Here is a 17,422-nt window from a genome sequence, read left to right on the forward strand (position 1 = left end):
AGTAGCTAGCTGGGTGTGGTGGCCGGCGCCTGCAGTCCCAGCTACTCCAGAGGCTGAGGTGGGAGGATTGTTTGAGCCCAGCAGTTCCAAGCTGAGGTCACAGTGATCTATGATCACCTCTGTGAACAGCCAGTGCATTCCAGCAAGGGCAACACGGGACACCCTGTTTCCTAATTATTTTTAACTTAAAAAAGTAGTAGCTTTTATATCCAAATGTTACCCTTTCAAAGCCTAAAAGAATAACATTCTACCTCCTGATCCTGGGACTGGTGAACAACGCACGTTCGCCCTCTCCATATACTACATGATTTATTTTTGTTACCCTGATGACACCTCAGCTCCCAAGGTTACCATCCAAAAAGAGTCTGACTCAATCCGCCTGTCTTTAGGCAGCCACTACCCACCCGGGCCTGCATCTCCAGAGCTCGCCTCTCCTGAATTCCCCATACTGGTACCTACTTTGTAGCTTTTTTTTTTTTTTAAGTAAAAAATTGTATCTGCCTTCTATAAAAGTAAAATGTGTTCATTTTAGGAAATTTGAAAAATAACAACAAGTGTAAAGAAAATAAAATGACCCATGATCTCAGACCAAAGGTTCTCAACTTCAGCACGATTCATGTTTTCAAGTTGAGCACTTCTTTGCTGTGGTGTCCCATGCCTTGCGAGATACTTAGCATCATCCCTGGTGTCACCTACTAGTTGCCAGTAGCACCCCCTCCCCAGGTGTGACAATCCAAATGTCTCCAGACATTGTCAAAAGTCCCAATTGATAGCCATGATCTCAGACGCAGACAGAGCCACCGTACATTTTCCAGTTTATTTTTCTTCTAGTCCTTCTTCCTAAGTATAGATAAGTATAGATTTCCTTCTGCCAAATAAGACTGACTATATACGCAATGTGTGTCCTACTTTTTTTTACTCTATTTTATGTTGTGAGTACTTTCCCAAATTATTGCATTTTCTTCAGAAGCATGCTTGCTAATGGCTGCATAATATCACTGGCTAACCTCCAGCACCATCATCCCTTTTACCCATCCCCTGTTGCAGGACAGTTAGGCTGGGTCTAGTGTTATGGTGCTGTAAATAATGTGTGAGTGAATAGCCTTGCACATAAATCGGAAACCCTCAAGATACCCCAAGAACAGACACTAGACAAGAAATCCCTGTGTCGATGGCTTATAATGCACAGTGTTAAATCAGCTTCTGAGATATCAGTTATACCAGTGTCCATTCTTTAAAATAGATGAGTAACAACTTCACAGTATTTCAGAAGGGATTATGTTTTATTAGGGAAGAAAGAATGATTTTGAGGATGGGGAGCTGTTTCTCATATTCTTCCTGATGATGCCCAGGGTAACACCAGATTTCTGTCATCGTTGCTGAACCACATCAGAATTTAGGCTGATGTCTTCCAAAACAGTCTCAAATCAGGAGACAAAAGTAAGTTTCACTTCAAACAGGTTAACAGAATCTGTGTTGAGAAGGCAAGCTGGGAGCTCAGCAGGAAACATACAAAGCCAGGGTTGATTCATGATGGGTGACATGAGCAGAGAAGAGAAGGAGACCGATAGGCCAGCTGTGTGCTACTGACTGCTAGTCCACTGCTCGGGAGTGGTCCTCAGACCTACAGCATCAGCGTCACCTCGGAGCTGGCTGGAAACCCAGAACCTCAGCCCCCACCCTAGATCTCCTGGATTAGAATCTGCATTTTAACAAGAGGCCCAGCTCACTCTAAGTCCATCAAAACATAAGAAGTCCTGACATACACTGAGGTTCAAATTCTTTTCCAGAGTTAACTGAACTGAATCGAAGCCCAACACTCAGCATCCTAAGAGAACGACTTAATAACGTTCCCCCAAATTAACACTCTTGTCCATGAAAAAGCTGAGTGTCACATTTCAGCTGATTATACTAACAGCCAATGGGTCTCCAGATGTTGCCAAATGTCCCTTGATTAAGAACCACGGTCTCAGATGCAGACAGAACCATAATCAATCCTCCGGTTTATTTTTCTTCCAGTCATTTTTTCCTTATGTTAAGTATAGATTTCCTTCTTCCAGTGACTGGTACATAGAATCCACTGCATACGCAGCTACTGTCATCATCAACATCATCAATATTATCATCATGATCATCATCAATGATCATTATTGTCATCATTTTCATTATCACCCCCAGGATTCTGGCATTTTAATTCCTGGAAAAGGCTGCTGGAGTTTGGAAGCTTCATTAAGAACATCTTCTTGATAATTTATGGATAGACTAAATAAGGCTAGTCCTCAGTTTTTTAGGCACAGCTTAATGCAACTAGAAAAGCCGTAAGCACTGACATCAAGGTCCAGTCTAACCACTGAGTAATCCTGTGAGCCTGCACAGGTCACAAAACCAGTTGGAGCCTCGGTGACCTTATGCATACCTTGAGTTGTTACTGACGCCTAACTCACACGTTTGCATAAACATCAAGTAGGATGGAGACTGAGAAAACAGTTTGGAAATCGTACAACATACTCCCATTTCCTTCCATCTCATAGCTGTCTCTATGCTACTTTATCAAATGAGATGATCAAATTTTACTAAATTCCATTCTGGGTAATCTGTCCGTGGGAGGGGTAGGGTAGAGAAAAGGAAAATTGTCTGGCACATCCATACTCTTAAAGTGGCGAGAAACACAGGCTTCAGGTATCAGGAATCCAGACCAGAGAATGGAACTCTCTGTCCTAATGGTTTCAACCCCATCACCGTCAGCCCCTCCTCCAAACCACCCTCGACTTCTAGAAAACCAACAGACCACAATCATCCAACCCTCTCCCCATCAGGGAACACTGAAACAACCCAGACACAGCAACCACTTTCTACCTGGGGGCAGAACTGGGCTGCAGCCACCTGGACTCCCATGATGGACTTTGTAATGAAGTTTCCTAGGCCTGCAGAAGCAGTGACCGCTATACCTCCCTTAACAGGACCCCTTACCTGGGAATCACCGGTGGATTTTCGGACACTCATGTGGGCAGTCTCTGGAGGGTGCGCTGGGGTCCCTGACGCGTGGTATCCATTCACTGCAGGGACAGAGACACGGCTCAGATGCTGTGTGGGCCACAGACGGGCACCCCCGCCTTTCGTCCACTGCAGCCCCTTTTCCCACCTCCTTCCTTGGCTCTGAGAGGTCTTGCGTGGTGAAGACCATCCCTCAGGATCTGATCTTATCTGTATCTGCAGAGCTGGAAATGGGTTGAAGGCATCTCTCTAATCCTCAGCACCCAAATTACTGAATTCTTAGGGGACTGAGTTTCTTTTTTAACCCGAGAGCAAAAGGAATGTGCCTAACAGGAGGGGAGGTCACTATGGTCCAGCTGCCTTTGCTACAAATACCACATCAGTTGTAGTTACAAATGCGAGTCACGGGTCCAATCTCCCTCCGTAGAGTCGGGGCGGGGGGCTCTCCACCACCTTCCAACAATTTCCCTCATCTTTCTTAGTAACTTCTCCACCCTCAAACTCAGAGCAGCGGAGTGTGAATATACTAGAAAGAGGACTGGATTGACTGGTCACCGTGAAATTAGGCTCTGTCAATTAATAGTCAGGTGGTCATATGCACTTCATTCTTGAGTCACCGTTCTCCTAGAATTAAAAATACATAATCTGGCTTGGAGCTGGGGCTCATGTCTGTAATCCCAGAACTTTGTGAGGCCGAGGTAGGCAGATCATGTGAGGTCAGGAGTTTGAGACCAGCCTAGCCAACATGGTGAAACCCTGTCTCTACTAAAAATACAAAAAAATTAGCCAGGCGTGGTGGCAGGCACCTGTAATCCCAGCTACTCGGGAGGCTGAGGCAGGAGAATCGCTTGAACCCAGGAGGCAGAGGTTGCAGTGAGCTGAGATTGCACCATTGCACTCCAGCCTGGGCAACAAGAGCAAAACTCCATCAAAAAACAAAACAAAACAAAACAAAAAAAAAACACATTATCTGAGGCTCTAAAATTCTACCCTTATAACTTTATGTCTCTTGGGGGACACTCACTCATGCTCCCAACACTTGCTGATAAACCTGCTCTCCAAGGAACAGGGGGAGCCCTGATATGTAGTATCTGTTGATTTCTGTGCCAAAGACACTCCCAGCATGGACAGTTTCAAGCCCCAGTGCCGCTACACGCACGCTCCTGACATCACGAATTCACACTGGGACCCACGTGATCTCGGTTCCCAGGTGGTACTGCTCTTGTAGGAATATAACTACACAAGCTTAGACGAGCAGTTTCTCCTCAGTGACCCTCGGCTTCTGTACCTGTAAAATGGGGATATTTCTACGTATTCTCCTGACCTACTTTGTTGGTGTGAGAATCCAACAAAGCGATAATAGCAAAAGTTATAAGTAGTCATAAAGCACTTCGTTTAAAAAAGGGAAGGATGAAAGGCAGGGTGCGGTAGCTCACGCCTGTAATCCCAGTACTTTGTGAGGCGGAGGCAGGAGGATCGCTTGAGTCCAGGAGTTCCAGACCAGCCTGGGCAACATAGTGAGACCCCATCTCTATTTTTAAAAATAGAAAAACTTAAAAAAAAAATTAAAAAGGGAGGAATGGCCAGGGGGCAGTGGCTCATGCCTGTTATCCCAGCACTTTGGGAGGCAGAGGGAGGACTGCTTGAGCCTAGGAGTTTAAGATCAGCCCGGCCAACACCGTGAGACCTCATCTCTACAAAATATATATATTTTTAAATTAGCTGGGTGTGGTGGCTCATGTCTGTAGTTCTAGTAACTCAGGAGGCTGAGGTGGGAGGATAGCTTGAGCCTGGCAGGTGGAGGCTGCAGTGAACTGTGATTGTACCACTACACTCCAGCCCACACTTCAGAGTGTGACACCCTGTCTCAAAAAAGTGGGGGAGTAGAGGCATGCAGAAGGGGAAGGTCTTTGCTTTCGTTCCTGAATTGGGTCCCCAGGAACCACAAGCCTGTGTGATCTCAGGAGACCAGGACGATGCACCATCCCGTGACCCAGGCTTCAAGTCATTGCCAATAAATATATACAATGCAGGTCAGACTGGAGGAAGATCTATACACTGATGTCCAACTCATGATTCTTCTAGAGAAAACTCTATAGCGTGGCAGGAAGCACGGGAGAATATGGCTGAAAGTTACCACCAACACCTATTCATTTGGAGCGACGAGGACTGGAGGCAAGCATTGGGCAATGGGATGATGAAGCCCGTTCCGCGGAGAACCCGTCTCCTGCTCAGGTGGTGCCCCATTCTCCACTGCTTGCAGTGAACACTCCAGGGCCAAGCAGGGCCACATGCAGCCGAGTGCCTGTGCGCAGCTGGGCTTCTCCCCCAGGTACAGGGTTTACCCTCCGTTCCAGAATAAGGTGGTTGCACACATCCCAAGGAAATAGAAAGCTGATCCATAGCAGGCCCCTAGTGCAGTAGAAGCTTGGGGGAAGCAACAAGAAACAACAAATCCACCCTGCAGGGCCAGCTACAAGCTGGGCCACACCCACATCCCTCAGGCAGCTGGCCAAGTGCAGATACCATCCACCCGCTATGAAGGCAGCTTAAGAGGTGAGGACAGGATTCCAACAGCATCAGGGAAAATGCTGAGGGGGCCAAGGAGAATCCACTCCGACTGGCATCAAGCTATGCCAGGAAAGACATGAGCCTGATGATAAATACACCCCACAACGAGGGCATGAGAGTGGAGAAATTTTATCAAATAGCATAGAACTATCTGAATAAAACACAGATGCCGAAAAACCTAAAGACAACAGAAGAAAACCTCAGGACACTGCTTTCAGTTTAGGACTGATTAACAGACAAAAACAAGGAGGATAAAGAAGACCCGAATAATTTAATTTAAAAGGCTGATTGAAATAGATGTAGTAAACATCATATCCTACAAACAAAGATAACATCTTCTGCCAGGAAGCCCTGGAACATGAAAAAACTTGGTCACATTTAAGCCACAAATAAACTATCAATAAATGGCAAAAGGTATAAAAAACACAGGCCACATTCTTTGACCAGGAAAGCAATAAAAGTAGATATTAATAATGAAAGAATAAATATACAAGATCCCCATCCCCCCAACTCCTAAACAATTAGAAATGTAAGAAACTGCCCTCTTAAATAATGCCAGATCAAAAAGGAATTTAAAACTGTAATTACACAATATTTAGAAAATAATAAAGAAGAATATATCAAAACAAATGGGATAAAGTCTGAAGTATACTTGGAGGAAAATCCACAGCCTTAATTATTTCATTACCAAACCCAAAGGAACAAAAATAAATGGACTAAACATTCAACTTAAGATCTGAGGAAAAAATTTTAAAGGCCAATAAAATACAGCAAAAGAAAACAGGAGAAAGGAATAGAAAAGTGGTAACAGAAATTAATGAGTCAGGAAACAGGAGACCATTAGCAAACCATGGCTGGTTCTGTGTGTGTGTATCACAACAATAAAAACAGCAGATAAGCCAGGGTAATTAGAGAGGGAAAGAGAACACCAATGCTCAGAATTAGGGATTAGAAAGAAAACAATGGCACAACAAATATAGTAGAAACTTTTTTTTTTTTTTTGAGACGGAGTCTTGCTTCATCACCCAGGCTGGAGTTCAGCGGGCGATCTTGGCTCACTGCGACCTCTGCCTCCTGGGTTCAAGTGATTCTCCTGCCTCAGCCTCCCGAGTAGCTGGGATTACAGGCGACCGCCACCATGCCTGGCTAATTTTTGTATTTTTAGTGGAGATGGGGTTTCACTATGTTGACCAGGCTGGTCTCAAACTCCTGACCTCAAGTGATCCGCCAGCCTCAGCCTCCCAAAGTGCTGGGATTACAGGCACGAGCCACCGTGCTGTACTTAGAGTAGAAACTTTTAAAACGCAAGAACATATGACTTATAATTCTGTATCTTCAACACTAAACCTTCCATGAGATTCAAATTATCAAAAGGGTTTCAAGAGATGCCAAAAAGAAGTCAAACCTTTGAAAAATGACCTCCCCGCAAAAGGCACTGCACCCAGATGGTTTGATGGGCAAATTCATTCACACACTCAAGAAAGACACACCCATGCATAGAAACATGTGGCAGGCTTCCAGGTCTATTTTACAAAGTCAACATGACCCTGGTCTTAAAATCAAACAATACACAAGGGAACCATGTTTAGTCTGCTTTCGAAAATGAAATGCACAAGTTTTTATCTGAGTAGGTAATACATCTCTGTCTTTGATAATGCTGAGTCCCCATGAACCAAGGTTGTCCCAGCTCCTGAGGAGACCCTGACTCCCTCCCTCCCCAGACCCTCCAAATGCATGCCCAGGTCCTGCCTCTCCTCTGCCCTAGTCTTTCCCCACACTTGCAGCCGCCAGGAACTGTCTAAAGAGGAGACATTTTGCCCCTAATCCAATCCCTTGTTCTCACTTCAGTTCTGGTCTGTCAGCTGATGGCTAATTACTGCTCATGTCAAAACAATTACGAGGAAAGAAAACATAGTTTTCCATTCGACCCTTTCTCCCCACGGAGCAGCTCTCCTCGCACACCCTGTCTGGCTGCGTTATCACTTGAAGTCTCCTGGGCACGTTCAGAACACGTCTCAGTGGAGATCTAGACAGTTATAGCCCACAAGATCCTGGCAACCTTCACCCACGGCATTTCTCATTGCCATTCCCTGTCCTGGGGGCTCCCGGCTCACCCAGGGTCAGCCACAAAACAAATGAGGCGAGAAGTGGGTGCTTCTGGGGCCTCCAGCCTCTGGGGGAAGAAAAATGAAATTGGTCAAGGATCGCTCATAAAGGGAACATAATTCAGTCTGGAGATACAAGGAAAAAAAAAAGCAAATGTCACACTCATCTGTTTTTAAGATTTTTAAAAAGGGAACTAAAAGCTCTATCTAGTTAGTAACCTTAGCAGCTTCAAATATAAATAATACACACAGGCACCCACACACTTCATTTCCCTTATAGGCAGTTAAGCAACTTGAGAGGGCTTAGGAGGTGTCTAATGAGAGGAGGGGACAGATATTTGGGTAGAAACGAGGAGGGAGGTCTGGGTAGGGAGAAGTCAACAGAAACAGAAAAGAAAGGCGAATATGAAAAGTTATCGAGAAAGGCCAAGGAACAAAGAAGCGCCAGCAGCTCCGCCACCCAGGGCTCACCCCCACCCGCAGCTCGGCTTCCATATCTCAGTACCGATCCCTGAGGGAAAAAGTCGCATCCTCGGAGCCCTACTCTCCAGGTTCCTGTTCCCTGAGGAACCCAAAAGAACATAAGAAAATCAGCCATGAACACTCTCTTATTATACCTCCTGTAGGTCTGGCCTAATTTCTCCTCTCTCTGGAATAAACATAGTAATTTCATTCCTCAAAGTTAGGAAACCTGGTGACTGGGAGCGGTGGCTCACGCCTGAAATTCCAGCACTTTGGGAGGCTGAGGAGGGCGGATCACTTGAGGTCAGGAGCTTGTGACCAGCCTGCCTAACATGGTGAAACCTCATCTCTACTAAAATACAAAAAATTAGCCAGGGATGGTGGTGCACGCCTGTAATCCCAGCTACTTGGGAGGCTGTGGCAGGAGAATTGCTTGAACCCGGGACGTGGAGGCTGCAGTGAGCCAAGATCGTGGCATTGCACTCCAGCCTGGGCAACAAGTGCGAAACTGTCTCCAAAACAAACCAAAAAAAACAAAGTTGAGGAACCCCGGAGTGCTGAAGCCCTGGTTCTTGAAATCCTCGCTTCCCTCTTTTCCTCTTCCCCTCTCTTCTTCCCTCCCTCCCTTCCCTTCCTGCTTCCTTTTTTCCTTCCTCCCTTCCTTCTACCCATCCTCCTTCCCTCCTTCTTTCTCACCCCCCCCCCCTTTTTCCTTCCTTCCACCCGTTCTCCTTCCCCATCTATCACATATTAAACATAGTACAGCCTAATGTTTCCCCAGGTGTGTTAAACAGGATAGCAATTCTGCCAGATGTGTATTGTAAGTGTTATGCAGTGATAGTAAAGGGTCAGTGTTACGGTCCAAAGAATTTAGGACAAACACCCCATTATTCAGATTGAGTTTATTTACAGTAGGCCTTTTAGAATATGCTGACATGCGCTTGAAATCTCAAACAGGCAACAGCATGCAGCATCCTTCCACGCACACAGACACAGAACCCGTTGAGGGAAATACAGCAGGGCTACCGTGAAATCCACTTTGGGACACACAGTCATGGCCATAGAATGCAAGGTTTGAAGTGGGGCAGTTCCGTGCTCATCCGGTCTGATGACATAGGGCACAATTACAGCCTCCTTCCTCCCACCACACCCTGGAAGGCCTCGCAGGTTCCTTGGTCACCATGCTCACCTTCTCAGGAGGATCCACTGTCTACCATGGCCCATTTAGGGGAGCAGTTTTACATAAATACCTTTCTGTTCCAGAAATTTCTCTGTGGCCACCTGGTCCTCACTGTCTCTCCTGGTTGTCTAAGATGTGAACTGCGTTCCCAAAGACAGAACTGATAAAAGATTTTCCCACATGGTTGTGAACAGTGAAACACCTGTGGCTGCTTTCCAGGACATCAGAGGTTAAACAGGCCTTTGTAAGGTCCCAGGAGCCTCAGCCAGCAAGAACACTGGTTCTAGGGGAACATGCACTTCTTCCAGCAGAGGGTGTCAGGGCCTTCCCTGGAGTCAGTGGTGAGGTCTAAGTCAGAGTGCTGGGGAAGCTGCTTTGAACCTGAGACTGGCTAATTCCACAAGAAGCGAGGGTCTTCCTTTGCTCCTGCAGGGGAGAGGAGAGCTGTCCCAGGCTTCCTGATCTGGAGAAGAAGGTGTGGGCGAGGGTGAGGCTCTCAGTTCCGGAGCCCCCTCCCCAGAGAGCCCCTGCTCAGAGGAAGCACAGCTGCCTCCCTAACCATATCCCTGGCCGGCTCCTCAGGCTCAAAGGAAGGTCCTCCTTGCCCTTCAGCCTCTGCAAAGGCATTTGCTCTCTCCCCTTTAATCTGGGTTCCCTGAGGCTACTGGAGGCCTAAGGATGATCCCTCAGTGGGTTGAAGCCCCAAGGCTGAGCAAAGCCAGATCCTGAACCCATGTTTCCTGAAACACTCCCGCAACCGCCCACCAGGACAACCTCCATAAATAATAGATTTCTTTTATCCTTAAGAAAAACACGTTAAGTTCAATGCATATCCCAGGCCCAGAGGCTCAGAAAGGTATTCACTTTCCACATTTGCACTGTTGACACAAAAGCCACAGATGCCTATTTGAATTTAAACAAATCAAATTGAAATAAAATCTAAATGCAGTATGATTTCCAGGACTGGATCCAAGAACAGAAAAAGGACATGAATGGAAAAACTCATGACATCTGAATAAAGTCTAACATTCAGTTACTCGTAATGCACGATGTCAATTTCATGGTTTTGACCAATGTACTGTGGTTATGTAAGATGTCAACCGGGAGAACTGAGTACAGAAGGCACAGGAAGTTACTGTCTTTATAGCTTTTCTGTAAATTAAAAATTGTTCCCCAAATTTTAACAAGGTATTAAATTAATGAAAAATTCAGCTCCTTGGACATACCAGCCACATTCAAGTACTCAAGAGCCACACGTGGCTAGTGGCTACCATATTGGAAGGCGCAGAGAAAGAATGCTTATACTGTCACAGAGGGTTCTACTGGACAACACTGCCCTGTACTGTCTTCATTCTACCCAATGACTCATACATGAAACTCCCAGCATCTCCCTTTTCACTCATTTTCTTTCTCTTTGCCTGTTACTATTTCTCTCTACAAATCAGTATTTCCACACTGCACGTTAAGCCCAGCCCAAAGAGGATTTTTAATATTTGCAGCAGTTACTGAATGGCGTCTTAGGTGTTCTGTTTTGGTTTAAAGTTTATTTCTTACTCATGCGGGTCTCACCCAGAAAGCCTGGCATTAAACACCTCTAGTAAAGCTACTGAATAAACACAGCTTCCATAACTCTGGTGATATTAAAGGTTGGAATGCAGGCAAAGTCCCCAGCCCAGGGCTGATCCTAAGTAGCACCCAACATTCAAAGACTGGAGTCTAGTTTGTGCAGGGGTGGGGAAGGGGGGGATTGGGGGAGGACTCTAGGCATGTTTCTAGAACTCTCTTCCCAGTTGGCAACCTGGCTGTCTCTGCTTACCAGTATCCAACAAACCTGCACTAATAAGAATGAACCAGCTCTGTGGGTGGCCCTTCAAACTCTCTCTAGAAGTTAACAAAGCTACAACACAAAAGTAAAGCTGGCTGGGCATGGCGGCTCATGCCTGTAACCCCAGCACTTTGGGAGGCTGAGGCTGGAGGATCACTGGATTCTGGGAGTTTGAAACCAGCCTGGGCAATATAGTGAGATCTTGTCTCTATGAAAAATTGTTTAAAAATTAGCTGGGCAAGGTGGCATGTGCCTATAGTCCCAATTAATAGGGAGGCTGAGGTGAGAGAATCACTTGAGCCCAGGAGGTCAAGGCTGCAGTGAGCCATGATCACACCACTGCACTCCAGCCTGGGCAACAGAGCAAGATCCCACCTCAAACAAACAAAATAATCCAAAAGCATGCATGGATGGGCAGGGCCTCGTTTGATCTCTCTCCAGGCCCTCAAGTTTATGAATGGGGAAAATGAGGCCTGGCAAGGAGAAACATGCCCAAGTCCCCAGTTTAACAAATTGTAATTTCACAAATCTAGGATGCCAGTGATTGAGGCCAGCAGTGGCTCATGTCTGTAATTTGGGTAATTTTGGGAGGATCACTTGAGCCCAGGAGTTCAAAACCAGTCTGAGCAATATGGCAAAACACTGTTTCTACAAAAAAATAATAATAAGAAGAAGAAAATAAAATAAGAAAATCAGCTGGGTGTGGTGGCACATGCCTGTAGTTCCAGCTACTTGGGAGGCTGAGGCAGGAGGACTGCTTGAGCCCTGGAGGAGGAGGTTGCAGTGAGCTATGATCATGACACTGTATTCCAGCCTGAGTAACAGAGCAAGACCATGTCTCTAATAAACTAGTATATACTATTGATTGTAAGATGCATCTGACTTCCAAGATATTAATATGTCAGGGGAAAATGTATGTCTCAGAATCAATGACACAGGACTCTTCATGCTGACGTAGGGAGCTGCTGCTTCTTGCTTCAATTGGCCATGGTCTGGGAACCCTTGAGCAGCGCTGAACTGATGCTCTGGGTCACTCTAGAACTAAGCTTCCCCACCTCGGCACTAGTAAACATTTAGGGCCGGGTGATTCTTTGTTGTGAAGACTTGCCTGTGCATTGTGGGATGTTCAGCAGCATCCCTGGCCTCTACCCACTAAATGCCTGTAGCCCCTCCTCCCGGTGCTGGCAGTCAAAAATATCTCCAGACATTGCCGAATGTCCCCTGGTAGGCAAAACCACCCAAAAGAGGGAGGAAAGCTTAACACATATGTGGTATGTTGCAAACAAAGAAACAAAGCACAAAAGAACTGAGTTAAATAGGTTTCTTCATTTCAGGCCTTCCTGCAGTCTTCAGAATGCTAATGTGCCTGTCCTTCTTCATCCTCCTTCATGGAGCACGGATACATCTGGGATCCCAAGGATTCCACCTTAGGAAATACCACCCCAGCACCCCGGGGATGGGGGCAGAGGGGGACAGGAGTTGTCAACACACTCAGTCTAGCCTTGGCCATGCGGGCAATTCTCGTCTCTATATCTGACCTTCTCCACCCATCTCCCCACCTTTCTCAGCCCCCTTTAGTGGCCCAGCACACAGTGCAGCGCTGGACAGAGAGAGGCTCTTGATACACTTGTAGGGTAAAGAAGGGAGCCTGTTAAACCCAGGCCTCTAAGCCAGGGACCGGAGGCAGCTCCTGTGAGCATCCCTTCTGCAGGACAGCCCCCATCAACAGCAGAGAGGACAAGATGTTGCCTGTGGAGGGTGCCAGGAGAGCAGGCTTTGGAGAAGTGACCCCATGACTCAAACGGCAAGTCTCGACCAGCCTCACCAACAGGGCAGGCTGTGAGTCACACTTGCTATCTCTACACATCTGAGCCTCCCTCTGCCGGCCTCCCTGTCCTGTCCTCCTTCACCGACCACTCTGGCTGGAAAAGACAGCTGGGTTTCGTTTTTAGTGTCTGGCTGGCCTGGAGCCAGCCAGGAAAAAGGACACACCTTGCGTCATTCACACTGGCATTTTGATTGTTTAAAAAAAAAAAACAAGAAAAAACACAAGAACAACATTGAAAGAGAAGCCAGTGGGCTCAGAACTGCCTGCTGTCACATGGCAGCTACAGTATGAACGGGCCCATTTCTGGGGACTTGGTCTGAGACGGCAGCACTCACTGTCTCCCTAGGAAATCCGTCACAGCTGCCCCATGTCCCTCCCACACAGGGGGTTCCTTTCTTATTTTTTAAAATAATTAAGTAATAATATAAATATAAATAAAGTGCTTTTGAAAACCTAAAATAATTTTTGATAGAAAACACCCACCTTCCTATCACCTCTCCCACGCCTCGGCTGATTTTCTAGAGGTAATATTTTCCCATCTTTTCCAGTTTTGAGCTCTTCTGCTGGCAACTGTCATATGCCTAAGCAATATGTTTTGAATGTGCACTTTCATGTCTTCAGGTCTCAATGCTAGACAATATCCAAAGACTCCCTGCTCTGAAAGGTGAGGATCTGGCCACTCGCTTTGCGTCCCACCTCCCTCTTCCGATCCAGTATTCCAGAGTCCTGTGATTACCTTTGGTCCTTCCTGTGGTTCCCTGTGCTGCTTCAGGCAAACTATTTAGACCAGGGATTACTTTTTCTTCTGAAAACTTTAGACAGGCTCTCACCTCCCTTCCACAGAAGCTGAGGATGTCACGCTCAAGGCATTGAAAGATTAAATTCCCAGCCCCAACCACAACTTTGCTTTTCATGCTTTGCTGCCAGATTGACTCCTGAAGTCGAAAACCAACAAGTGTGCTCCACACACCATAGGATGGTGGAGACACTGGTGAATTAGTTCAACACGGAAGCCAGGCTCTGGGGACTGAGGATATCACAAAAGAAACAGACAAAGTCCCCACCCTCAGGGAGCTTACAGTCTAGCATGGGAGAGTAAAGGTCAACTAGGAACAGGATGATGGGGACATTAAAATAGCATGCGGCTGAGATCTAAAGTGACTGCGTGAGGGCTCTAAATTGAGTGGTCAGGGAAGGCTTCTTGGAGGAGGTGACATTTTTAAAAAGCCACATGAAAGCAGATGTTGTTCTCCCTGCTGATGGGTCCCATAACCTGCCTTCCAGAATCTCAGACCTAGATGTCTCCCAAGAGGCCCCTGAACAAACCTCCCACCTATTATAGGAATGTCCATTTCAGCCAGGCGCCGTGGCTCACACCTTTAATCCCAGCACTTTGAGAGGCCAAAATGGGTGGATCACTTGAGGCCAGGAGCTCAAGACCAGCCTGGCCAACATGGAGAAATCCCGTCTCTACTAAAAATACACAAATTAGCCGGGCGTGGTGGTGCGCACCTGTAATCGCAGCTACTCGGGAGGCTGGGGAACAAGAATCCCTTGAACCCAGGAGGGAGAGGTTGCAGTGAGCCGAGCTTGCGCCACTGCACTCCAGCCTGGGTGACAGAATGAGACCCTGTCTCAAAATAAAAACAAACAAACAAACAAAAAAGAATGTCCATCTCAACTGCCTCTGCTTGATTACCTTTGCAGATGGGGAACTCACACCCTCAAAAGGTCTCCCTCACACTGTTTCAGGTGTTTTATTTGCAAGCTGCCTTGTAAACATCTACCTCCTTTTAGCTTCTACTCCGTGATGTCCACAAGAGCCACATAAGGTGGTTCTGTCCACACTTCAGGTCTTCCTGCCCCTGACAGACAGGAAAGAGCTCTGACACCTCACCTCCCCTAGCCATCTTCTCCCACTAAGCGCCTGAAGAGGAGTGTGCAGGAGGCCACCAGCTGCTGCTGGCACTGCCAGGGAGACACCAACCTGCTTGGCAGCAGGCCTAAGGGACCCTCCCCCAGGCCCAACCCCTCCCTGGGTTTGCTACATCAGCCAGGTTTAAGACCCAGGACCCATAATCTCAGCCTCTCCACTGAATGTGGCGTCAGGGCCCTCCCAGTTGCCCCAAAGCAGACAGCGGACATTACCTGTTGGAGGCAGAGAGCTCCTGTGAGAGCCAGGGCTGGCTGGAATCCCAGGAGAACTGCTGGGACGTTCCCAGGTGGTCTCTGGTGAAAGAAGAGCAAAGAAAATCACTTTGAGAATGTCACAGGGCAGAACCTGAGTTTCACAGAGCAGAAGGAGATGCTCAGAGGTGGAGAAAAAGAGAGACAGCCAATCGCCCTCCTCCCCAACCCTGGCCAGGCAGGACCCTGCTTTCTGCTCCCATATCCATCCATCTCCCTTCCTGGCCCCTGCCCCCTTCCACCATCCCATGACCACAGAGCTTGTTTTTGCTGGGGGCCCCTCTTGATGAGGCTGGGGCCAGAAGGAGATGGACTTCCTGTTGAGATGTCAAGATTCTCTAAAACATCCTCTGCCCCAACCTGCCTCTTCATTCACCCCTACTTTGTCTCGGGGCTCTAGACTCTTCTCCTGGAACCCTGAAGTTGCCAACCAGGTATTTCTCCCCGAATGTCCACTGTTACCTGAAACTCCAAAGCACAGAGGTGCACGAGCCTGTAAAGAGACAGAGGCCCTCTGCCACCTGGTGGTGACTTCCAAGTTTCTTCCTGATTTCGCAGTTCTAAGTCTCATTTGAGCTGTAACTGCTGAATTTGCCTGGTCACCTCTCCCTCTTCCAATGCCCTGCTACAGCTACAGGCTCTAATCAGAAATAAAACTGGCCAGGCACAGTGGCTCACACTTGTAATCCCAGCACTTTGGGAGGCCTAGGTGGGCAGATCACTTGAGGTCAGGAGTTCGAGACCGGCCTGGCCAACATGGTGAAACCCTGTCTCTACTAAAAATACAAAATTAGCCAGGCGTCGTGGCACGTGCCTGTGATCCCAGCTACTCAGGAGGCTGAGGCAGGAGAACCCTTGAACCTGGGAGGCAGAGGTTGCAGTGAGCCGAGATTGTGCCACTGCACTCCAGCCTGGGAGGCAGAATGAGACTCTGCCTCAAAAAAAAAGAAAGAAAGAAAGGAAAGAAAGGAAAGGAAAGAAAGGAAGCAAGCAAGCAAGCAAGCAAGCAAGCAAGCAAGCAAAGAAAGAAAGCAAAGAAAGAGAGAAAACTAATACTGCAAGCTATAGTATTGTCCCCCAAACACTACTTTACCCATTTCACTGCCATGAGCAGAGACTTCTTATGAAGTTATCTAGTGATAAAAATAATACTTTCTCACTACATACAATTTGATAATGCAGGAAAACACACAAAAATAAATATCACCCATCATCCCACCATTCAGAGGTCATCACCATCAACATTTTGGTATCCATATGTTGATTTGTTTTCTAAGCATATGTTCCTCTTTAAAATGAGACAAAATCAAACTACAGATTCTTTTTATGTATCAATTTTTGTGAATATCTTTCCAAAATCTGTCCAGGCACAGTGGTTCATGCCTGTTATCTCAATACTTTTGGGAGGCTGAGGTGGGTGAATTGCTTAAACTCAGGAGTTTGAGACCAGCCTGGGCAACATGGTGAAACCCCATCTCTACCAAAAATACAAAAATTAGCCAGGTGTGGTAGCACGTGCCTGTGGTCCCAGCTACTCGGGAGGCTGAGCTGGGAGGATTACTGAAGCCTGGGAGGTCGAGGCTGCAGTGAGCCATGATGGCGCCACTACACTCCAGCCTGGGTGACAGAGCAAGACCCTGTCTCAAAAAATGAAAACAGGCCGGGCGCGGTGGCTCACGTCTGTAATCCCAGCAATTTGGGAGGCCGAGGCGGGTGGATCCCTTGAGGTCAGGGGTTCGAGACCACCCTGCCCAACATGGTGAAACCCGATCTCCACTAAAAATAACAAAAATTAGCTGGGCGTGATGGTGTGTGCCTGTAATCCCAGCTACTCAGGAGGCTGAAGCACGAGAATCGCTTGGACCCAGGAGGTGGAGGTTGCAGTGAGCTGAGACCATGCCATTGCACTCCAGCCTGGGTGACAGAGTGAGACTCCATCTCAAAAATAAATAAATAAAATAAAAATAAATTTTAAAAACTTTCCAAAATCATTGAAGGGGGCGGTATAGCAAAGTAGTTAGGCTCTGTTTAGTGTGGTGATTCTAGAGCCAGACTGCCTGGGTTTGCATCCAGCTCTGCCTGTCACCACCACTATCCTTGGCCAAGCTACTTATTCTCTGTGACTCCCTTTCCTCCTATGTAAAATGAGTTCAATAAGGTATCCACCCAAGGGAGATACTGTATTAATACCAAAGGCCCACATACATGCCTCTAGCGCTAAGTCATTTTTAAAGTTAGTCTGATATGAGGATATAACATTATTTAGTTAA

General features: G+C 47.0%; 1 protein-coding gene across 7 annotated transcripts in view; it reads right to left on the minus strand.

Annotated features, from left to right (window-relative positions):
- Positions 1–17,422, minus strand: part of GAS7 (growth arrest specific 7) — a 289,087-nt gene that overhangs the window by 55,912 nt on the left and 215,753 nt on the right. For 5 of the 7 annotated variants that reach the window (XM_031003186.3, XM_004058579.5, XM_055367910.2 and 2 more), the window contains exons 3-4: positions 15,114–15,194; positions 2,971–3,056 (exon numbers count right to left, since the gene is read on the minus strand). In XM_031003186.3, coding sequence (XP_030859046.1) covers positions 2,971–3,056; positions 15,114–15,194 — 167 coding nt within the window. The remainder of the gene's footprint in view (positions 1–2,970; positions 3,057–15,113; positions 15,195–17,422) is intronic. The other 2 variants (XM_055367913.2, XM_055367912.2) reach the window with 1 other exon arrangement.

Source organism: Gorilla gorilla, chromosome 19 (genome assembly GCF_029281585.2).
Source record: "Gorilla gorilla gorilla isolate KB3781 chromosome 19, NHGRI_mGorGor1-v2.1_pri, whole genome shotgun sequence".
NCBI classification, from domain to species: domain Eukaryota; kingdom Metazoa; phylum Chordata; class Mammalia; order Primates; family Hominidae; genus Gorilla; species Gorilla gorilla.